Below are 25,050 nucleotides of genomic sequence, written 5' to 3' on the forward strand. Positions count from 1 at the left end.
GATTAAAATGCATGCAAATGCTTGAGCATATTTTTTTGCGCTCGATGGTTCTAGCCGAACACATTCCTTCTTGGAATGGATTACCTGGCAACTCAGGATGACGAGTGAGCGAGAGCTAGCGGTGTCCGGGCTGCCTGCCAGCCCTGCCTGCTGTAGCCCAGTACCAGCTGGCTCTCCGAGATAGTACGGTCGGATATTTTGTCTCTCCTCTGCGATGATTGACTACCGAACCGAATCTCTGCCCAGCAATCCCAGACTTATGTCTCTGGTTGGCTGGAATTCTCGCATACGTGGATGACCATCTCTACTGCATCGCCTTTGACGTTGCGAGAATTTTTAGACAGAGATGTCTCACTAGACTCGCTATCATCTTTCTGTTTACCGCACGGTAACAGAAGTCTGTAGCCTAGTCTCCCGCTGCATTGGACCTGCTGCTGGCATGATACAGAATGATTTCTTCAGCGATCTGAGTTTGTCTAAATATATCTTTCGGAATTTGGCTAAAGAGGTTGGTATCTCAAGATCAATCCTCGGATCGTCTCATCAGGCATCAAGTTAGTTGAGGAAATTTTCATTGGGTTCTGTCGAATCTCTCTTCAAAGAGAGAAAATCGAGAGTTTCGTGCCACTGAAAAACTCGAGGGTTCTTTGGGAAACGAATATACCTTTGATTTTCATTTCGCAGAGATCTTTGCAGCAATTCACCCGCACATTGATCTTGGGAATAGGATCATGGCTTCCCCTGTGAATAACCTTCACTGCTTGTCGAGTCTCTGGACTTAACAGCAACATAACTGAGACCTGGTAAGCAGATATCATTTATGAAGCTTCTGCTCTTTTCCGAGCCTTGGTCGTCTTCCATCAAACTTCCACCTCTCCTTTGTTACTGTTTCAGAACAGCCTGTTCGGCTAAGAGCTAGTCGTCTTCTGTGTCCTGTTGTTGCCATAGAAGCCTCCTTTCGGAATATATTCTTCTTCACTTTCTTCATTAGAGAATGGAGGCGGTCTGCTAGCAGTCTTTAAGTTTTTTCCTCTCAAATGATGAGGAAGAAATTAGCTTGGTGCTCGATCAACAGGAACCTTTTGAATATATATACTTGTATATTCTCCTAGTGACATGCATCTTTTACCAGATGCACAGATCAAGTAATAGGCGCATACCTGTAGGACGGTTGTCTTAAGTGGGTGATCGAGACGATAAGTACCTTCTCATTAACATCCTGAAACTCAAGGCAACCTTTCGAACTCCCTGAGTGTTTCGGGATTTGATTTTGAGTCACCCAGTGGTGTTGTTGAGCAACAAAACCACAGTATTGTCATTTATCGCCAAAATAAGAGGGTTTCATTTCCCTTCTATTTTGGTTAACATGTAGGTAATATAATATTATTTTATTGCACTTGATTGCTCTAAGCCAAACACATTTCCAGATGAAATGTACTGATAGGTAACTCAGCCTCTGGATTCGAATGATTGGTAGAGTGCTGCCTTCCTCCCGGAGAGCTTGTTCTTAGTATTGTTTCTCCTCAGTCGAGGGTTAATTACTGAGAAACCTTTCTGTCTTGCTATCACAGAGACCCAAATCTCTGGGTGGCATTTGATTCTTATTGAGGGTTCCTGTCTTGGGCTTTTGCACTTGCCCTTATGAGAATCATCAGTCTTCCAAGACAGAAGTCTGTAAGTCTTCTGCACCATCGCACCTGAACCAAGGGCCACTGTGATCAATCAGAATGAATTTTCAGATAACCTCGATAGTTTTTGTCTTCTCTCCTCTTTTTTTTTTTTTTTTTTTTTTTTAATTCATAAGGTATTCAATAAATATTGTTTCCCCTGAATTGAAAATAATGACAGTGGACTTCACCTGTTGCCCGATTCGACTAACTGCTGTTAAGGTAACTAGGAGTTCCTCCTTGACGCATCCTTCAGTATCAGTGTCACAGAAGGGTTCCTCAGTTAGTAGCACAATCCCTGTGTCTTCATGGCTAAAGATTATCCAGCTCTCCTTGCAAGCATAGACTTTCAAACCGAGCAGCAATGGAAATAGCTAGATAACTCTTTCAGTCTTCTGTAACATTCCAGGGATTGGGCCCGTCTTTGCCGGTTGGTGTCATTGACAGGACTTTTTCTGTGGTCAGAGCCACAAGAGTTGCTTCTCTCAGATTCAGTTGTGAAAGACATAGCTCCACATTTGACATTTGACTTTCTTTTAGGGCACACACGTCCTTGTAAGAATCATCAGACTGAGATTTGTCTCTTAGATCGAATTTCATCTCACTCTGGCATTGGTGAAGAGGATAGACGATTTACAAAAGGCAGGTATTGATATCTTGACTCCATCTCAGATATCGTAATAAACTCCAAATTATTCAGCTCATGATCCCGTTCACCTTGGACTTTATAATCAATGATACAAATCGGTCACTATACTTTGTTCCATAGGGCACTCTGGTACTTTACAAAAAGGCTCTATATTCCTGACTGGGTATCAGTGACATTTCTCTAGTACTCACTCGCCCAAGAGAGAGAGAAGTGTCAAAGGACACGTCTTCCTTCAGGCTTCATGAGACGATCGGAAGGATGTATGTACTGTGCAACTGGCAATGATGAGTCAAGTACAATCTGCCTAAGAGCTCATGAAGTCAAAGGCTTGTTTCATTCCTCCCATTCAAGAGAACATATCAGGCTGGAAGATAGATGTGGTCTCATCAGGACCTCATTTATGTCTTTCTATCTTCCGGTCTTTGTCCACAAGTTCTTGGAACCTTTTTTCCTTGGCTCATATAACAGGACAGGTAGCATTTCGCCTAAGGTGTGGTTCTGAAAGTGAGAGGGATTACAAGAGTGACTGACCTTTCCTCCTCCTCCTCCTCCTCCTTCCTCCATCCTCCTCCTCCTCCTCCTCCTCCTCCTCCTCCCTCCTCCTACTCCTCCTCCTCCATCCTCCTCCTCCTGCTCCTCCTCCTCCTCCTCCTCCTCATCCTACTCCCCTCACCTCCTCCTCATCCTCCTCCTTCTTTGTCTTCCTAATTCTCTTCCTTTGGGCGGAGAATAGAACTCGAACCTACGCTTGCTGACGTCGATGCCGGAAGTCTACACATTGACCACCCGTCCTATTTTTCTTTGTAGAATCATAGAAGCAGTCCAGCTCCTTTTAGCAAGGGGAGGAAGGAGAAATTAGCAATAAGACAAACCCTTTTAGGGTCTTTGCCTTACTGCCTCCAACTTAAGATTCTTCCCAGCCTTTTTTCGTATGTGTTACGATTCCTCATTCATTCGAAAAAGTCCAGAATGACATTTAATCTCGCAGTTCCTCTACAGGCAGGCCCCAGTTATTGGTGATCTGGTTGTATGGCAATTGCTTGCCAATTTTCAACACCGAAATGCACCGATTTCCGGGTGTCGGCACCGATAATGGAGTATTGGCGCCAATACATACCTAACAGAGGCACCATTAACCAGTTATCAGCGCCAAAATCGGGTTATTACTGCCGATAAGCGCTGAAAATCACCAATTTTCGGTTACCAGCGATTTTCGCTTATTATCAAGCTGTCGGAATGGAAGTCCCACTGGTAACCAGGGACTGCCTGTACTCCGATCAATGTCTGAGGCATGGTACTCCTCCTTGCTCTTTCGATCAAGAGTATTAGCCCAGGTGTGGCAAACTTAAGACAATTAGACTCACTCAGGTTCCTCCCTCCAACTACAGTGGTCCCCCTGTACTTGCGGGGGATGCGTATCAGACCCCCCCAAATAGTTGGAACCCCTTTAAAAATGCATAAAACGACTTATTTTGTCTGTTAAAACTCAAGAAAAACCCACTAAAAATTTGTATACCTGTTTTTTTTTAATAGTTTTATTACATAAATTGCACGTTATGAAGAAATTGATAAAAAAAAACAGGAATTTGTGGATATTTCTCTTAAAAAAATACCGCGAATAGATGAATTCCCTGTAAGTAATAGGGGGAAATGTTCCAGAGAGAAATCTGCGAATGTGTGAGTCCGCAAATCTGAAGAACAAGAATACGGGAGGTCCATTGTAGCGAGTCTTCCTAAAGTAAAAGACTGATGGTTTGTATGTCATGTAGGAACAAATTACTTTACACCACTCTTAATTTAACTTTTGAATACATTAATAAAATATGAAAAGGGGGACTTTTTGGGTTGGCTAGATCGAATTATCCTGATTCCCTTTATTTCTTATGGAGATATTTGTTTCATATTTCAAACAAATCGTATTTCAAACAGCCTTGTGGAACAGAGTAAGTTCAAAGTCTGAGGTACTACTGTATTTTACAGCAAATATACTCAGAATTTGTTGCTGATTTTAGTCCTCATTTGTTCTGATATTGTGTCTATTGTGTCAGCTGTAATTAAAATTTTACAAAATGAAATAGATTAATTTATAAAAAACATGTAAAACATTGTAAAATTTATGATTGCCTTGTAAAAGAGGCCCCACAAAGGGTTATAAATAGTAATTTTGCCTTGTAAAAGAGGCCCCACAAAGGGTTATAAATAGTTATTTTCTATGTCTCATGAAGTAGGGAAAATTTTTTAGAATGTTTTTTCATACACCATGCGCATTTGCTTGTCTTCCTCTTTCCATTCATGTGTTTTTTCTTAAATTGGCCGACTTCAAAGTTTGCCTGGTCTGGGACATATTGATTTTTTAGCCTGGCTCTTAAGGGTTAATATATATATATATACTGGTGTTTTTTTTATTGTGTTTAGACCTATTTTAAAAATTTTAAAATATAATAGTTAAAATTTGTTTTATTGAAGGTCATTGTTTTGTGTAGTACTTATGAACGTCCTTATTCTTTTTTTACAGTGCTGGGAGCTAGGTTTGATGAATCCACATATTCCTACTGATTGTGGTGGTTTGGGGTTAGGCACTTTTGAAGGTTGCTTGATTACAGAAGAAATAGCCTATGGTTGCACTGGAATGCAGACTGCTATAGAAGCAAATAACCTTGGGGTAAGTGCATTTTGATACTGAATTACAGTGATATAATTTCATAATGAGGAAGTACCGTATATGCTTTCATATAAGGCAACCTTTTAATCTTAAAGAATCTCCCCCAAAATGGGAGGGAGGTTGTCTTATACGCCAAGTATAAAAAGCAAACCATGAATTCTGGTGAGATTTTCAATGATAGGCTAACCCCTGAAGTTTCGATAGTTGTGTCAATAGTTAACTACTGTCACAACTATCGACACTGTAAACAAAACATCGATAATAATGCAACTATTGATGCTGTAAATAACAACTGTAATTACCATGGATAATTACCATAATTAGATGTTAGGATGAGCAAGCTCTTAACATTGTTACAGGTGTATGATCGCTATCCTTAATTCTAAAAACTGAAAAGCTCTATACTATACCTAAATATTTTCTGGAGAAAATATTACAGAATATAAACATTGTCATCGTAACGCCATTTGCATTTGATTTTTTACATTCTCTAAATCTCAGCTGATTGAGTATTATCGATATCTTCATTGCCATTAGCTTCTAGAAGAGATGTCATTCAGAGATGCTTTTTCATGTAAATTGACAAAGTTGGTTTCAAAACGTGCACAATACTTGATTGTTTAAGCATTAAGTGTGAATTTGCCAGTTGTGGACATAACTTTCGCCTGCTCTGTTATTCATTTTATTCAGCCTCGGCTATAACCTGCAGCTTCAGTTTACTGGGATTCTTTCTTCAGATCTCCATTGCATGAAGAATGAGCAAGAATGTATTTTATTTTTATTTTTGGAAGTCACCATTGAGAATTGGCAGGGTTTTAATGACGTGATAACTTCAATGCAACTCTTAATAAACATTAGTTACAGCAATTGATGTCAACAGCTTTTTCTCAATTCTGTTTATGTAATTCTAAAACCTGAAATTTCTTAGTGAAAGGATGAGCATCATCATATGTATATTATGGAGAGAGAGAGAGAGAGAGAGAGAGAGAGAGAGAGAGAGAGAGAGAGAGAGAGAGAGAGAGAGAGAGAGAGAGAGAGAGAAACTGTTGCCCCAGTTAGGTTATTACACTGACAGATATCCATTAACAAAAGTTGAATAATAGTTGTGTATTGAGAATAATGATCATTTTATTAAAACTTGTTTTAGTGTATCTGATCATATTGCATGTATTATTACCATATTATCGTATTATAATATGTACAGAGCGATCTGCCATTTGCATTCTGGTTTTGTTTACATTTATAAAATATCAGCTGATTTTGTTTTACCGATATCATCACTTTCTTTAGTTGCTGAGATACATATTGCAATACACCCCCTGAACACCTGAATAAGCCCTGGTCACTTACCAGCCCGAACCATCATTTATTAAAAATTTACCAAATCTTTGGTTAAAATAAACGATCAGTGTTGCCAATCTCCTGGCAAACACCCTCGTTACCTAGTTTCCAGCCCACCGCTGATAGCCCTGCCTCACGGGCCGGTCACACCTGCCCTCTCACGTCAATCACTTATCGTTCGCGGTGGAGTACAGATGTATCCACAGCGAACTCCTTTTTGGTCTTGCCCGGCCTTCATTTGCACCTTTGATTTGATTGAATTTGGTGACGAATTACGCATCCCTTTGGATTACTGTTGGATTGCTCTTAATACCTTGTCATCAGACATTGATTCTGCAAAGGAAGAAACAACACAAGCTACGACAACGGCTACTGCATTCTCGGCCACGACATCACAGAAAACGACGAGCGGAAGTTCAACAACGTATCGTCTTTGCCAACAATGCAAGAAAAGGATGAGTACCCTATGACACGATAGTCATTCCTTATGCGTAAATTGTAGGCCTGTTCAATATAATGTAAAGACCAGATGTTTGGAATGTCAGGAGTGGTCTTTGGACCAGATGTTAGGGTATCTCAAACGTAGGAAAGGTCTTGTATTAAGAAGTAAGTGTAGGCAGGAAGAGACTAACGTAGATCAAGATAAAGACTTAGAGACAGTGCTCTTTAAGAGACTTGAGAGTAGGCTGACATCGAGTATGACATCTCTGTTACCGATTTTATGTCAAGATTAAGTGAGGATAGATCGAGCAATAGGGATACTGAAATTACTAATCGTTCTTTTCCATGTCCCCCCTGCCTGTTCCAGAACCAGCCCTAACCGGTGCTGGGGGTTATGGGGATCCGCAAGCCCACAGGGCAGGATCCGCCGTCCCCCCTGGCGCGGAGCAGGCAGTGTTGGCAGCAGATTCCCTTTCCCTCGATGTGTAAGTTCTCAGGATGATAAAAACTTAGGTCAGATATAGACGAGTAGGGATAATAGGCTACATAGTGTTTAGTTTAGAAAGAGAAGTGCAGGCTTCTTCGGGTCGGTTTTCTATTAAAAGTAGTAGTTTATAGAGGCACAGTGTCCTTAGAGCATCTTTAGGCTTTTTCCTGCTTCGAGTTCCTTGCATCAGAAGCTTTTAGGCCATGGTTGGTTTTTCAGATATGCTCCTTCGTCTTTAAGGTTACTTTCCTCTACTTATACGATACGATAATTGTTAATATCAACTAATTCTCCGTTCAATGCATATTGACTTACGATATTCAGTATGGAGAGAAATCGAATAAAATTAACTACAGTTAGCCTAGTGTTCACGATGATATATCGTATGCATATTCAGTAGCATAGCCTAAAGTATTCGCAGTACAACATATCGATAGTTATTTTTATATTGGCTAACGCTGTAGGCTCAAGGCATTCTGACTTCTGATAATTCAGTACAGGTGTAATTGAAAACGAACGAGAATCCGATCGGAGGATAATTAATATTAATGTAATCGAACAGAATGAAGATCGGATTCTGTCCGACTAAAGCATTATAATTGTATTATATGTATCATCATATTAGTGTAGTATAAACACTTAACTCGGCAGTCATTCACGCTGGAACTCAGCGGATGACGAATACGGGTTTGCGTCGCCGTATCCATCTCATTCTCTCCTGATTGCCTAAAATGACTAACGTAACAACACTCTCACCTATGCCAAGTTTGTACAAACGTCTTGAAGGAGACGTGTGTTCAACTAGGTTGACATTTAACATAGTCAATGAGGTATCTATATTGGGGCATATAATCAGATGGCAGATATAAGGAATTCGTATGTATGACGTCTTCATACGTTTAACCGACTATTGCCGTCAGTAATTACATTGCGCTTATGTCAATTTACAGTTACAAATTATTACCAGTCGTATTATCAAATTACAATGACAACTGAAATTAATATTAGGCCTAATAAAGTTAATTTAATTACCTTTAAATATTATTTTATTACTTTTCAATTAAATTACAATTACACTAGCTTGTCGTCAAACAGCACTATTGTAAGGAGGTGTGGCTTAGACAGACAAGGATGCCGGCTAGTCCGTTTTTTGTTTTGTTTTTTTTCCTTGGCTCCAGATTCAACCATATCACTTGGTCTCGGCTAATGTTTTGTCCCTAGTTAGCATATTAATGAATATCTGGATTACTTAACTTATGGAACGAAGTCATACTGTTCGTCTTACGATGTAATTTAAGTCCAAAATTTGACTGATACGTCTCATTGGAAGCTAGTTTTTCCATCGGGTTAGATGGCGTTAAATTTAGGATTCCGTTCGTTTTTCACTCGTTTTCATAGGTATTACGAACCTTACACTTTATATACTTTATTAATCCTTTGTCTGTGTAAAAAAAAAAAAAAAAAAAAAAAAAAAAAAAAAAAAAAAAAAAAAAAAAAAAAAAAAAAAAAAAAAAAAAAAAAAACAGTAGTGAGCTCTTTCATGCTATTAGTTTTCTTTTACACGGCTGCGTTTGAATTCATACAAAAGCTCGGGACTTCTGTCCAGGTTTGCTGATGCACGTAATTTTGTGCCTTATTAGCTTCAGCTGCATTTATAACATGAATACAGTAATTACCGTCGCATGCGGATGAATACAATAACGGATGTTGCTATCGGATTCGATTACTGTCATACGCTGATCAGTACAATAAAGTGATGTTGTTATAGGAGTCGATCGCATTAACAAGTTCTCGTTCGGTTGTTCATAGCTCTACGGAGTTATACGAGTATATTATCGTTAAGATAATACCCTTTTAACTTAGAAGAGGGTGCAATTTACGGAGGTGGAGATGTTAAGACGATTGTAATTTTCTCTCTCTCCTCTCTCTCTCTCTCTCTCTCCTCTCTCTCTCTCTCTCTCTCTCTCTCTCTCTCTCTGACTTTCCGATTTTATCTTCTCTCTTTATCTTACGATTGTATTTCTACTCTCTCTCTCTCTCTCTCTCTTACTTTTCTGATTTCATATTCTCTCATCCTATTTTCCACGCTCTCCTAACACTGGACTCATTGTGCAACAGAGGTTTTTCTTCCTGTCACACCTTTTCAAACTTTGTCAATTTCCCTTCAGCGCTGACTGACCTCATAGGTCCCAATACTCAGCCTTTGGCCTAAATTCTATTTTTAAACCCAACAATCTTGCTGTCTGAGTTAGTATTAGAGTAGGGAGCGAATATTAGGAATATGTATAAGGTATTCATGATATGATATATCACGAGAGGATTTTAAGTATTAGGACAGATAGGAAAGAACATGTCTGGGTCTATCTGAGGGTATTCTTCCAAGTGCCAACCAGGCAGAGTACAGACAGGCAGGTACAACACTACAAGAGGCGGACATCACTACGATCGACGAACACCGTCGCAGACGCACCGATGGACATGGTGTCTCCTTTCGTACATGAGAGGCCTAAGGCCACATGGGAGGTCTTCAGTTTCCCTCCAATACATGAGATGGCCGAGAGCCACATGGGAGGTCTTCAGATTCCCTCCATACATGAGAGGCCGAGAGCCACATGGGGAGGTCTTCAGATTCCCTCCATACATGAGAGGCCGAGAGCCACATGGGAGGTCTTCAGTTTTTCCTCTACTCAGGTGAGGCACATAGCCAGCTGAGAGGAAACAGGTTTGTATCCCTCCCGCACTCAATGAGTTTTGACCTTAGGGTAGAGGTGCAGGGAGTTTTCCCTCCACATATGGGAGGCCTAGAAGGCCACACAAATGGGAGATTAGTTTGGACGAGTGACAAATGAACTTGAGACTGACACGCGTACTCAATTATATTGACTGACAATGGTACAGTGGAGGGCGAGTAGATTTGATTTCCCCACTCCAAATTAATGTGGTTAAATTCGGGCTTATTCAGGTGTTCAGGGGTGTATTGCAATATGAAGTTTTTATTGTAAAACTAATATTGCAGTACCTACCTGAACACCTGAATGATTCCCACCCTCCTCCCCTCTCATACAGAGTTATTGAGTTATGATTGACGTGAGAGGGCAGGTGTGACCGGCCCGTGAGGCAGGGCTATCAACGGTGGGCTGGTAACTAGGTAACGAGGGTGTTTGCCAGGAGATTGGCAACACTGATCGTTTATTTGTTCCGACACGGCATACAAACCTTCGGTCCTTTGGTATTTTACAATAGGAAGGTACTAGCGGCAGCGGAATAGGTCGTAAGCTTTCGAACAAGGGGTTCGGTAGTTAACTGCTTGTCCGACAGGCGCGCGGGCGCGACTGGGAGGTAAACAATCCACTTTTGCTTTCGGCCTCCCACAGTGGATGGACGTGTGTGTTCGACGCTCCTCTGCCCGCTGCTCGTCGTTTGCTTTCTGAGTATTTGGTTGTAATTGTGTATGAAAGAGTATTGTAAGTACAATCATTCTCTCTTTCGCATAACTAATTTACTGCCTTCAATTGAATTATGATGGAAATCTCCTCGCCTCGTACCCCAAGGAGACTTTGCCCCCGGGTATCGAAGGGCGTAAATGTGGGAAGTTTAGATCGTTCCCAGAGATTGACCCTCATATTTTGTGTGCTCGGTGTCGGGGGTTGGGGCGCGAATGCACCCGGGCCGAGCCCTGTGATGTATGTAATGACTGGTCGGAGGCGCAGTGGACTTTGTATGAGGGCAGGAAGAAGCGAAGGCCTGCAAAGGAGTCGTCGGAAAGCTCTCCCGCGACTCCTTTGGTGACGGACACTTCGTCTTCTTTCCTGCCGCCCGCGCTCAACTTCCACGTCTCGCGCCTTCCCCTTCGGGGGGGTGTCTAGGTCCTTCTCCTCTCCTGACGTGTCGAGTGTGGAGGAGGGCGCTAGATACCCTGACGTAGAGTTGTACTCTGGGTCCTCTATCCGCTCGTCTTCGCGCGAGCGGGTAGAGGATCCTTCTAATCACACGACTTTTGCCTCCTCAGGTGCGGTTGCCGTGAAGGATGACCTCGGACAGGTGTGGCAAATCGTTGGGGCTGCAGGGCGTGCCGAGTGTCCAGGGGCTGGCTCTATCAATCTCGCTGGCTCCGTGGCGGTCACTCATGCAACGGTCACAACCACCACCACGACCCTTACAACACCCGGCTACGCGTCAACCTCTCACCTGGTGTACACCCAGCACGCGGTCTCTGTGACACCCACAACATCGGTGCAGGGGCCAGTCGCCGTAACTCGGGGGAGTGTGATGCCGCACCTGGGTTTGCCGTTGCTGCCGCGACCAGGACTTCATGTGCCCCGAAGAGCTCGCCCCTGGACCTCCCACCGGTACCGAGGACGTCTGTGCCGCTGGTTCGACCACCTGGACCGCCCACACAGCCTGCCGTACCTGCCGTGACCACCGCTGCTGTTCCTGTTTCTGCTCCTGCCGTCTCGACTGCCGTTCCTGGGATGCTCGCAAACCTGCTTGATGTTGTTCCTGTTCCTGGCGCCGCTGCTCCCGATGCTGGTCTGTTCGGACAGGTACGTCCGGGCCCTGTTGCTTCGGCAACAGCAGCCCCGGCTCCGTCCTGGATGACAGATCTGACGTCGGTCCTGAGGAGGTTGACGAAGAAGAAGAAGAAGAGGAGGAAGGTGTCGTCGTCGTCTTCATCGTCTTCTTCGTCGTCGTCGTCGTCTGCCGCCTCTTCCCCTTCTTCTTCTAAGGCCCCACCGCCTAAGAAGAAGAAGGTTGCCTCCCCCCCCCCTAAGAAGTCTCCTTCGGGAACTTCTAAGGGCCCGTCCTCGCTCCGGTGAGACGGGGGGGTTGGTTCTTCCGCTGGTCGCCCTGCTCCTTCGGGAGCACAGGACCCGTCTCTTTCTCGAAGGAAGAAGACTACGGGGACCAGAGGGGTGCCGGCTAACACCGGCACTTCCTCTCCTGCTGTCAGTGGTTCGGCCACAGCAGCAGGATCCGGCTCGGCCGCTCGTTCGCGAGAGGTACCGAGTGTACGGTCGCTAACAGTGACCGTGCAGCCAGGAACCAGACCTCTGAGTCCGCTCAGCGTCAGGTTCACGGCACGGAGCGGAAGACTGGTGACAGCCGCTCACGCGGCTCTCACCAGACCAGCTCTCGCTCTCACGGCGAGCAGCTGGCTACCCCCTGGGCGGACGTGACGGTCCATGACCGGCCACGGGCTGAGGCTGGGAAGAGGTCCCCGTTCGCCGGCACCAGCCACGGCTGGTACCAGCGAACTGACGCACCGTGAGGATACGCACCGATCTCACAGTGACAGTGGAGCTCGCCGGTCGCCTGACCGTCGCTCTGCATGAGAGCGATCGGGTTTACGGCGACCAGCACCAGCTCCTGTGACACGAGACCGGGGCCGCTGTTCGGTCCAGTTCAGCCGTTCTCCACAGCGAGACCGGCTCGACTAGGTCTGCAGCTCGATCACCACAGCGGGTTGGTGGCGATCGCCTGCAGTCCTCCAAGCCCACTGGTTCTGCCAGCGAGCGAGGACGGGAGCGTCAGGCTGCCTCTCCCATACCTTCAACCTCCTCGTTACACCGGGAGGGGGGCGAGGTATTGAGGAGTGATCGTTGAGGGGGGTGCGCCCCTCCAGGATCCCGCCACGTCGTCGTACGTACCAGGGCCTCGGTTCTCGGACCAGCCAGGTCGTACGCACAGGTGGTTGGAGGAGACGAGAGGGGGCTGTCGCTGCTCCTCTCCTTGAGGGAGGAGGGTCTCGGGAGATGCTCCTGTTTCTTGAGGGACTGGACGGTCCGACTCCACAGGATGCTATCACGCCCGAGATCCAGAGGAACTTTGCCGAGGTTATTGCGCTGATTCGTCAGCACAACGACCTCGGGGAAGGATCGCCGCTCCCACCATCCGAGCCCACGTCCCGGCTCGAGTCGTTCTGGGGCCCGAAGAGGGAACCCAGACCGACGGTGGGTTTGCCGCGTTCACAGCTTGCGGACTCAGTGCTGGACCAGGTTGAATCGCTTGTCTCCGGGCGGCAAGACGGTTCGCTCAAGTCTGGCAGGTCGAACAAGCTGCTTCCACCTCCTCTGCTACGACAGCGGCGGTTTTACGTGCCATCTGAAGACCGATGCCGCCCCAAAACAGGTCAACCCGGAGTTAGCTAGGCTGACTCCGGGTGTGTCTCTGCAACAGCTCCTGTCCGAGAACCTGTGGTTCTCGCAGCAAGAGGCACTAGGCTGGAATCTACCGCCATGGCAGCTTTCCAGGCCGTCTCCTGGCTAGATCTGTGGTCCCTCACAGTATCTAAGGTCGCAGCCAACTCCGGGGGGATTTCTCCCGAAGAGGACTCGGCCTTCAGGAGACTTTGCCAGTTCTGGGGGAAGAGCCATCTCCTTCCTTGCCCACCAGACGGTGAACCTGTGGGCCAACCTGGTTCTACGACGAAGGGACGCTGTCCTTACTCGGGTTTCCAGGGCGGACCGGGCGTTGAGGCGGCGTGGGGCTTCGAAACGGACCTCTACGGAGTTCCACGTCTCTCTTCCAGGAGAGATGGTGGACGCTGCGGTGGACAGACGGCGCACTGATGACAGTGACCGTCTGGTTCACCAGGCAGTCTCGAAGGCTTCTGGGCAGCCTCGGACTGCGGCCAAGTCTAAGAGCTCGGCTAGCGCTTCCTCGGCTGCTAAGACGGTTGCTGCGTCGAAGCCCCGAGGAATGACTCTGTCTTCTTCGACTTCTAGCAAGGGGAGCCGTAACCAGCCCTCCTCCCAGCCCTCCTCATTTTTTCGTCCCGTGGAGGCTCTGGGAAGAAGTCGAAGAAAGGGGGGAAACGCTAGGGACGGCGTTCCCCCCTCACCTGCTGCCGGAAGTGGGGGGTGCCTGGCCAGCCATTGGGCAACTTGGCAGCGCTACGGCGCCGAGACTGGATTGTAGATGTCCTTCGGGAGGGATATCTATTACCCTTCGAATCTCGGCCACCCCTCACCTCCAACCCGGTCCAACAGCAGTCGTACGTTCCAGGGTCATCGAAGGACGTAGCACTGAGACAGGAGATCAAGACCATGCTGAGCAAGAGAGCTGCTAGAGATCGTCACGGATCAGTCACCGGGCTTTTACAGTCGACTCTTCCTGGTGGAAAAGTCTACGGGAGGCTGGCGCCCGGTGATAGATCTCTCTCCCCTGAACCGGTTTGTTCGCCAGACCCGGTTCACGATGGAGACGGCACGCTCAGTGCTCGACTCCATCAGGGAGAACGGATTTCATGTTTTCAGTGGACTTGAAGGATGCGTATTTCCAAATACCCATTCATCAGTCCTCCAGAAAGTACCTCCGCTTCATCCTCGACGGGACGGTGTACCAGTTCAGGGCACTGTGCTTCGGTCTCTCAACCGCCCCACAGGTGTTCACGCGAGTGTTCACTCTGGTGTCTGCTTGGGCCCATTCGCACGGGATACGTCTGATGAGGTATCTCGACGATTGGTTAGTCCTGGCGAGCTCCCGCTCGCAGTTGCTACAGGACAGGGATCGACTGCTCGAGTTCTGTCGCGATCTGGGGATCGTGGTGAACTTCGAGAAGTCCGATCTCGAGCCCAAAGCAGAGGATGAAGTACCTGGTATGCTGATCGACACGGTAGCAGGGCGAGTCTTCCCCGCAGACTCGCGGATCAGCAGATTCAGGGAGGCAAGCCCAACCAGTTCCTGTCTCGGCAGGAACAAGGTAGCTCAGCGATGGCAAGTCGTGATCGGACACCTGTCGTCACTCGAGAAGTTAGTCCCTCACGGGCGTCTTACCTGCGGTCTCTTCAGTGGAGACTAAAGGAGAGTTGGTCGCAGGCGACGGATCCCCCAAGCTTTCCAGTGTCACTGACACAGGAGTGAGGCAGGACCTAGCCTGGTGGCTGGACGACAGGAACCTCTTAAGAGGAGTGCCTCTGCGCACTCCCCCCCCGGACATGCAGCTGTTCTCAGACGCAATCGACCGAGGGATGGGGCGCACACCTGGAGGAGTTGCTGACTTCAGGAGTGTGGGACGAGAACGACAAGCACCTTCACATAATGTACTGGAAACTCAAGGCCAGCGGTTTCTCGCTCTCCAAGAGTTTCAGGACCGCTTGATGGGACACTCAGTGGTGTTGATGTGCGACAACACCCGGTGGTGGCTTACGTCAACAAACAGGGGGGCCTAGTGTCTCTCCCGTTGTACCAGTTGACTCGGCAGGTGCACGAGTGGGCTCAGGCACACTCAATAGAGCTGTCGGCACGCTACATTCCAGGGAAGAGGAATGTAGTAGCAGGACACGCTCAGCCGTCGGATCAGGTGATAGGGGACCGAATGGTCTCTACACCAGGACGTGGCGGAAAGGCTCTTCGACCTGTGGGGGCGACCAGTCGTGGATCTGTTCGCCACCCGGCACAACAGGAAGCTCCAGGTGTTCTTCTCGGCGTGCCGGACCCATCGGGCAGCTGCAGAGGACGCTCTTCAACACCCGTGGGACAACCTCTTCGCCTATGCCTTTCCCCCGTTCAGCCTGATTCGCAAGGCTGATCAGTCGAGCACTGGTCACCCCGAATCTCAGGATGATCCTGGTGGCTCCCAAGTGGCCACAGGCCATTTGGTATCGGACTGCTGGCTTTCTCGCAGGAGAACCGAGAGAGATTCCCCCATTGGCACAACCTTCTCGCCCAGCCACAGTCGAGCGGTGGTTACCACCGAGCAGTCCAGTAACTACGTCTTCACGGCTGGCTGTTATCCACCATCTCTTGCGAACGAGAGGCTTTTCTCGTAGCGCAGCAACAGAGATGGCTGGAAACGTCCGTCAGTCCTCTGCAGCTGTGTACCAGGGGAAGTGGGCGTCTTCTGTGGTTGGTGTCGTAGACGGGGTATATCTCCTCTCAGAGCCACTCTTCAGCAGGTAGCGGATTTCCTCGTTTTTCTTCGCCGAGAGAAGCTCCTCTCAGTCCCCACAGTTAAAGGATACAGAGCCGCCTTGGCGCTCGTCCTGAAACTGAGGGGGTTGGACATCTCGAACTCATTCGAGATCTCCTTGCTTATGAGGAGCTTCGAAAGGTCTTGCCCACCCAGGGAACTCAGGCCCCCTGCGTGGGACGTGACTCTCGTCCTTAGGAGTCTGACTCGAACACCGTTCGAGCCACTCCGAGAGTCGTCAGACAGGGATCTGACCCTCAAGACCCTCTTCTTGCTGGCCCTGGCATCGGCGAAGAGAGTAGGGGAACTTCATGGTCTTTCTTTCCTATGATGTACGACACTCCAGGGGATGGGGATCTGTGACGCTCGATTTCGTCCCGAAACTTCGTTGCGAAGACTCAGAAACCGTCGGTCCCTGACGACAGGTTCGAGTCATTCACGATTCCCTCCCTATTGGACTTCACCGATAATGATGCGGATGAGATGCTGCTTTGTTGTCCTGTGAGGGCGCTACGGCGCTATCTGAAGAGAACTCGACACCTCAGGCCTGAGTGTCGACGCCTCTTCGTTAGCACCGGGGTTACAAGCCAAAGAAGAAGTATCCAAGAACATCTTTCTTTCTGGCTGCGTGAGGTCATCAGGAGGGCGTATGAGGCTGATGGTAGTGACGACATCCGTACGTCCCGTCCGAGAGCTCACGAAGTCAGAAGTATGCCCCGACGTTGGGCGTTCCGTAAGAACTTCTCAGTGGCGCAGGTACTGAAGGCAGGGGTCTGGTCTAACCAGACTACCTTTACGTCCTTCTACCTTCGGGATATTGCCCACAGGTCCTTGGATACGTTTTCCTTGGGAACGTGGTGGCTGCTCAAACAAGTTGTGTAGCTAACCCAGACCCTCGCAGGCTGAACAGCATCGAGTCCTGGTGTGACTGTGTGGATGGATGTGTGGAGTGAGTGAGTGACTGGCTCTCTCTTCCATCTTTTCCTTCCCCTCTACCTGTGGGCAGAGGGCCATGGTCGTCACTACGCTGGATGAGGACGAGAGCAGGTGAGCTATATGACAGAGCCCCATCCTATCCCTTTCACTAGGGATAGGAGCAGAATATCCACCACTTCCTTCTACAAGGGGGGGAAGTGGATGCCTACAAGAGTCAAACCCATAACCATTTGACTTTATATTTGCTCCTGTACAGGAACAAGTTCTTACATTGCTGGTACGAAGAGATACGCATGCCTCTCTCTTAGTACTCGGTCCAGAGGTCGACCATTGATCCTGCGGTGCACACCCCGATCAATCGGACAGAGCTTGGATCCCTCCCTCGCTCTTACGACCAGGGAGGCTTCCAAGGTTGGGCGAACACCAGTCTGTTCACAAAAGACTCAGATTCCACCCACAAGAAGTGAGTCTTCCTATTGTAAAAGGACCGAAGGTTTGTATGCCGTGTCGGAACAAATGACAATTGTCCAAAATTGCATTTTTCCTAACTATACAAACCTGAGGTCCTTTTACACATAGCCCCACCTCATGCCACCCCTCACTCTGCAGTTTTTGCTTGGGCCAAAGCAAAAGTGAATTGTTTACCTCCCAGTCGCGCGCGCGCGCCTGTCGGACAAGCAGTTAACTACCGAACCCCTTGTTCGAAAGCTTACGACCTATCCAGCTGCCGCTAGTACCTTCCTATTGTAAAAGGACCTCAGGTTTGTATAGTTAGGAAAAATGCAATTTTGGACAAATTGTCATTTTAACCAAAGATTTGGTAAATTTTTAATAAATGATGGTTCGGGCTGGTAAGTGACCAGGGCTTATTCAGGTGTTCAGGTAGGTACTGCAATATTAGTTTTACAATAAAAACTTCATTTCTTTCATAAGTTATCAAAGCTGGATTTAAAAATTGCAGCTATATTTATAAATTTAGTAAATTAAATGAAGTACATGTGTGTTTTTGCCAGTTTCAGACAGTGCATTTGCCTCCAAACATGACGTTGCCAGTCAGCTTTTTCTCAATCCTATTGTTTATGTTGGTACAGGTTTACAATGGCTTCATCCATAATTCTAAACTTGGAATTTTGAGAGAGAGAGAGAGAGAGAGAGAGAGAGAGAGAGAGAGAGAGAGAGAGAGAGAGAGAGAGAGAGAGAGAGAGATTTGGGTTTTTCACATGATGCTTTTGCCTCCAACACTTTCTCGGTCTGCTCATTATTCGTAGTTCCCTGTTGTGCTTGACTTACAAACCTTGTTGTTTACTAAAAGCCAATATTTCCTTGGTAGTTCTTTATAATCAAACTAGTGTTTTGAGATATTGATAGTCCCCAGTTATCCTTAATATCGAGATTCATTCCATTTTGAAAGGAATATATTCATCAGGATCTACTTCCATCAGGTATTACTCTGCTGACATTGACGTCACATGCATTGAGCATTTGTTATGATTTGCCATATATTTTTTGTAAGAGAATACACAAATTTTTTTTCATAATTGTTAGCTCTGCCAGACATTTTGAAATCTTGAAGATACCGATTTTACATATTTTTGGTACGATAATTCCAATGATTATTGTTTATTTATGTACCAACTAACTTACATCAGCTGATTGAGTTATGTAATTTAAGAAATTGTTAGTCAACGTATAAGGGGAACATACCCAAAACATACCCCTGCCCCTACAATTCTACAAGAAAAATGAGGGGTTGTCTTTTATGCTGATGGCATTATATGGCTGCATATATGGTATTTCTTTTTAATTTGAATGTTTATTTTAATTTTCTTTCATTTTTACAATCATGTAAAATTTGGAAGTGACCATAGTATCTCTGGACAGTATGATGTTATATTGGCACAACTTTGGACAGGATAACGCTGCATAAAACAAATGGGACATTGATTACCAGTTTATACCCCTCCAAGTCAAAATCTAAATCTGAATACAGGTTTAAACCAATAAGGGAGAATTGTTGAAGAGGAGAGCTGGAAACAAAAAGATGGAAGTCATGCCTGGAGAGTTTAAGCCTGCATGTTTCGACAAAATCTTATTTGAAAGTAGGTGATGGAAATTGTGACATTTTTGAAATACAAAGAGGTGGTTCATTGCTTAGGCAGAGAATCAGAAATATTATAGTTGGGTAAAGGACATTAATTAATAGAGGTACAGTCAACATCTGAAGCAGAATAAATTAGAAGAAAAAATAATCAGCTCTAAAAATCAAAATGTAGAGGCAAGAAGTATGGTTAAGGGAAATATGATAGTACGTATTCTCTCAGGAACTTTAAATGTTAACTTGGTCTCCTGAAGCTCCCATAGGTACCAGATAAAAGTTGGACCAACAATCCATCCCCTCAACCATGTTTCGGCAACGGCCATACTACATTGAAAATACCAATTTTGTCCCGCAGGCCTGTTTTCTTTGTCAGGAATATGGCCCCTTGAATATGTCGTGATGAAAATAAAAAAGTGAGCCCCAGGTATAATTAACCTGGGGTCAAGAATCACCTGGACTGTGTAGAAATTCGTAATTGGGCAAAGTGAATAGCATGCCACTTCTTGGAAGTCAGAACTGAAGAACGTATTAGTTTATTGAGGCAATAAAGAAAGTGAAGAGTAACTTTGAAAATCTGTACCTGTATTGTTAAGAGGGAAGAAATGCAAACAGGTCTTGTAAAATACTAATTAAAAATGAAGAAAAATCACAAAGTGATGGTTACAATTCTCTCCCGTCAAGCAGACTCAAAATTTGAGATTAGAAAATCCAGGAAAGTAGGTCAGGTCTCTCTGCAGTGTTATTTACAAGTAATATGAGTACAACTACAGTATTTCTTGACAAAAAGTACACAATTTGTTTTTTATACCCAGTGGTTTTTCACCGTGCTAGTAAGTCTTCAATTCAGAAATGAGCAAAGATTATTATAGTACTCTGATATGATATGTTATTTTACATGGAGATTGCAGGAATCAGATGTTTAGTTCAGTCTTCTTCAATCTGCTCATACCAGCTAAATGCAGGTAGCTAATTTGTACCTAAATAGTGACTGCCTAAACTACCTCTGTGCTTTCAGTTTCCAAATTGTCAGTAATCTCATGCTACCAGTATGTATACCTAATATACATATATACAATCTATTTTTTAGAAAATTTGTTTGTTGTTACCTATTATGCTTTATTATAATGATGATGGTATGCTCTACACATTGTATTTATGAGAACAAAGATTTTATAATTAATAATATTTCAGCAAATGCCAGTCATCATAGCAGGCAACAAGGAACAGCAAATGAAGTATTTGGGAAGGATGACTGAAGAGCCATTGATGTGTGTAAGTTTTTATTCTTGTTCTGTTATGAGTCTGCATGGGGAATGTAGAATTCTTATAGTAATCAATTTTGTAAATGTTTGCAAACCTGGTATGTGCCATCTCAAGGCTTTTATTCTCTATGCTAATTAAATGATGTGCTTTAATTATGATTATATTATGGATTTTCAGGCTTATGGTGTAACAGAGCCTGGTGCTGGGTCTGATGTTGCTGGTATTTGCACCCGAGCTGAAAAGAAAGGAGAGGAATATGTCATTAATGGTACAAAAATGTGGATTACTAATGGTGCAGTGGCTAACTGGTATTTCCTGCTTGCAAGAACTAAGTAAGTTTAATTGATTTTGTGTTGCTGATTTGACCTTAAATTTAGATTTGAGAGTATTTGAAGTGCCTGATACCTTTTGAACCCGAAGGTAATTTTAAGTAAAGTAAAGTAGAATTAATTAAGAGAGCAAATGACCAGCCACATAGAAAGATGGTGACTGGTGTATTAAAATAGAATAGTTCAATACTTATGTGTTTCATATGAAGACTCAGGGATTAAATTCATCTCTGGAATATCAAGTTGAAATCACTTTTTAGATTCAGTACACAAACTATTATTATCCAATATGATACTCAACCTACCTTGAGGGTAAAGGAAATCTGTGCTTTTACTGTATCGCTGTAGAGCTTTGAAGTTAAAAAAAAAACTTTCAGTTGACATTGTTTTTTTATGGTACCAGTCATCCTAAGCACTAACGCCAAAACTGCACTTTGTGTAAGGAACATAATCCTTTAGATCCTAGCCACTTGAGTAAAAGCTGGTGCTGATCTGTGGAGGCCTGGGGTCAAAGGAGGCAGGGTATAGTTATGACTTGGAGCTTTCATGAAAGCCTTATCTGAAAGGGATAATCTGAACAGGGCAATAAAAGTCAACCTTCTTGCAGTGACACTTTTTGTCAGTTTTGTGTCATTTATGTTTTTGTCACCCATTGGTAATATGGGAAATGGTTATTTTGTATTGGTGCTGAAAGGGAAATGATGAGGATGAAGATTATCAAATTATAGAGAGTGAGTGAGTGAATAAGAATTCATGTAGCATCATTTCAGTGTCAGATTAAATGAACACAGTCTGTTCCATGTTGATGCTGGAGTAATTTTTTGTCAATTATGTTTGACCAACCTTTGTGTGCTAACCATGTCTAACTATATAAGATAATTCATCACAAATTTGTCTTCCATTTATATGCCCAATGCTTGTGTTGGTTTTCATTCCATGTTGACTGGTTGGCAGCAGGGGACATGCATACCTGTGGGCCTTCATCCCTTGCTAGTTAACAACTTCACTGCCTTGTATGCCTTCATTTTATTAGCAGGCTTGTTAATCTAGAGCAACACCAAGTATTTTAATTGATTATAGTAATTACAATATTTTCATTTACAGGCAGTCCCCAGGTATTTTGGGTGGGGGAGGTTTCCGTTCCTGAAAGCGTGATGATAACTGAAAATCGGCAGTAACACCGCTGATCCCCGGTTATTGGTGCCAATAACTGGGGATTGGCACTGCCATTATGTGGGGATCAGCGCTGGTAAGCGGGGATTGGCACATGTCAGCACTGAAAATCCAGTTATCGTCATTGCTAGACAAGCCCCGTTAAAACGGGTCGCCGTTAACTGATGCCGCCAATAACTCGGGACAGCCTATATTTCAGTATGTTAGGTTGATAATGATTAGTTTCGTTAGCAAGTGTTCTTCACCGCTGGGTTTTCAATGTTTGTTGCTAAATGTAAGGAATTCTGTAGACAGTTGTGCACTTTACCAGTGCTGGGAATTTCAACTACAGGAATTTCTAACCATGGCAGGGTCAGTCACACCTACAGGAATCATGGTGTTGGCCTGGGCATTTGGTTTTGCCTAGTCATTTGAAAAAACTTTTTGGTTTCTGAAGTAATGAGTGGAGGTGCCTGGCAGCGCCAGACTACCCATCACTTGGACACCTTAGGATCTGTAGTAGTTGGTCAACATGTATAGTTATCTGAGCTCCTCATAGACAACAAGCATTATGACTAATGTACTCAGAGGGCATAAAGCTGGAGGATGAATGGATGAGTGACTGACTGCTTTCTCTCTTTCTCCTTTCTCTCTCTGTTTCTTTCCTCTGCAAGGCAGCAGTCAGGCTGAGTACATGCTGTACCAGTTCACATTGCATTTAAGCTATGTTGTGAAGCCTTAGCCCAAAATGTGCGACTACCTCCCCTCCTTTTTAGCAAAAGAGGGGGGCTGGAGGTAAACCTACATCTGAACCTATAATTTGTTCCTACACGATATACAAACCCTCGGTCCTTACATGAGGAATTACTTTCAGCGTAGCTGGAATTACGGCCGTTAAATTCTTGAACAAGGTGGTTAGGCAGTAACTACCGTTTGGCAGGCGGGTGGGCCCCCTGCCTGCCCGGATGTAAGCACGCCACTTTTCTTTCAGCCATCTTCCAATGAAGACGTATTTTTGTGAGCTCTTGCTGACTGGCCGTTGATCATTTTCCCGATGGGATATTTCATTTTTTTTTTCTTAATAAATATGTATATACTGTGTTCGGTATTAATACTTGATTGAATTTAATAATTGATATACGAACACTTTTTGTGATAGCCTTGATAGCCGCCTTTCTACTTTGTGTTTAGGGTCGGCAGCAAAGTTATGCCAACATCTTTATTAGTGCATATTTTCGCCCTTTAATGTGAGGACAAGATATGTATTCATCTGAAATTTACGCTTATGCTTTGGGAATTACAGAGGGGAACTTCAGAGGTTTGTCCTTTGTTTTTTCTGGTAATTCCTCTTCTCCTTTGTCCTTTCGCTAGCTATCGGACGAAGGTAGAACAGGGAGAGTGTGGTGTTGGTGTTTGGGGGATCTCCTCTCATTTCGGAGGGTGGTGCCCTTGGATGCGAGAGGAGTATTCTTATTAGTTTAAATCATATTTTCTTTCTTTTACAGGCTAACAGTGGTGATAGTGATCACAGTAGTAGATGGTTGACTAGCTCTTCGTCTTGGTTATCCTAACCTTGGAATTGTACCTTTGACTCGTAGCAAGCTTTGATGTTGGTCCTTGAGTGTGTGTACTGATCCCCTGCTGGAAATCACATTCATTTACCACTGCTATCCTGGAGTTACGTCACTGGACAAAGCCTTTGCCGCTGCCCTGTGATTATTAACTATTCCTGATGGTAATTATATCTCATCCTGTAGAAGAAGTCTCACAGAATTTGGAGAAATCGAAGATGAAGAGAGTTCGTCAAGTGTCGTCATCCTCCTCTTTGGAATCATCATATTTCAGTCTCCAGCCCTTTGACTTCTAAGGCTCCCTGCCATAGATGGAGAAGGCAGTCTCCCCCACTAAGAAGTCTTGTCACGGGACTTCTAAGGGTCTGCCTCCTCAAACTGAGAAGGCATTGGGTCTTCCGTTGGCTCTTCCGTTCCTTCGGGAACGGTAACTGTTATGCTATCCCCAGGGCCTACCGTGTTGGGAGCCATAGAAGCGCAAACTTTGGTTCGCACTTCTGCTGCTAGTCCTAGAGGTTTTGCCCCTAAGACTAGTTCTGTGTCGGGCGCTCGTTCGCGAGTCCCCGAGTGCACGTAAATCTTCAGAGTGTGTGACGCCGAGTCCACTCACCGGCATGTCTTGGGCACGGGGTGGAAGAAAGGAGCGAGTCGCTCAGGTGACTCACGCCTTGCTGGTGATTGCTCTTGCAGTGATTGCTCGATTCCCAGGGTTGACTGATGGTCCCATGGGACTGTGCATGCAGAGACCAGTTGAGGCTCCCCATCCGGTCCTCTTGAGAGGTTTCGGCCTCGACGAGGACTTGGACAAGTCAGAGGACGGTATCGGCTCTCTCCAGTCAGGTGCACGCTCAGCCCCACCCAGACAACGGTCACGTTCGCGTGACCGACTGGTCTCGGTGGTGGCAGACGTTTCGCCTGCTGTATGAGAGTTTCGTAACCCTCGGGAAAGTGTTTTCTTCAGACGATAACGCTTTCCTAGACTCACACAGCGGCTCATCACTGTGGTTGACGTGACAGTCCCAGCGGACCTTGCACGCAGAGACTGGTGTGGGTTCCCCATTCGGTCCTCTTGAGAGGTTTTAGCCTTGACGAGGACTTGGATACGTTGGAGGACGGTATCGGCTCTTTCTAGTCAGGTGCTCGCTCAGCCCCACCCAGACAATGGTCACGTTCGCGTGACCAACCGGTCTCGGTGGCAGCAGACGTTTCACCTTCCGTATGAGAGTTTCGTAACCCTCCTCGGGAAAGCGTTTTCTCCAGATGGTAATGCTTTCCTAGACTTGAGGAGCAGCCATCACCACAGGTTGATGGCTGCCCGTGACTCGCTTCCCCTGCTAGTTCCGCTAGCAAGGCGAGCGAGAGTGTCTAGTCTTCCTCCCTATTCCCTCTACTTCCTATGGTTACAGCAGGAGGGGTGAGATGAATAGGAGGGATCCTGCAGAGTGCTCTCTGTAGGATTCAGCATCGGGGGACTACATTCCTGGAGGGATTCATCATCAGGGGACTACTTTCCTGGAGGGACCTTCGGGTCCTACCGGATGTA

General features: G+C 45.6%; 1 protein-coding gene across 2 annotated transcripts in view; it reads left to right on the top strand.

Annotated features, from left to right (window-relative positions):
- LOC135219189 (medium-chain specific acyl-CoA dehydrogenase, mitochondrial-like) overlaps nucleotides 1-25,050 on the top strand; it is a 68,135-nt gene that overhangs the window by 21,509 nt on the left and 21,576 nt on the right. For both annotated transcript variants that reach the window (XM_064255740.1, XM_064255739.1), the window contains exons 4-6: nucleotides 4,832-4,978; nucleotides 20,384-20,464; nucleotides 20,633-20,787. In XM_064255740.1, the coding sequence (XP_064111810.1) occupies nucleotides 4,832-4,978; nucleotides 20,384-20,464; nucleotides 20,633-20,787 (383 nt within the window). The remainder of the gene's footprint in view (nucleotides 1-4,831; nucleotides 4,979-20,383; nucleotides 20,465-20,632; nucleotides 20,788-25,050) is intronic.

The sequence above is a fragment of the Macrobrachium nipponense genome, chromosome 1, assembly GCF_015104395.2.
Source record: "Macrobrachium nipponense isolate FS-2020 chromosome 1, ASM1510439v2, whole genome shotgun sequence".
Taxonomy (NCBI): Eukaryota; Metazoa; Arthropoda; class Malacostraca; order Decapoda; family Palaemonidae; genus Macrobrachium; species Macrobrachium nipponense.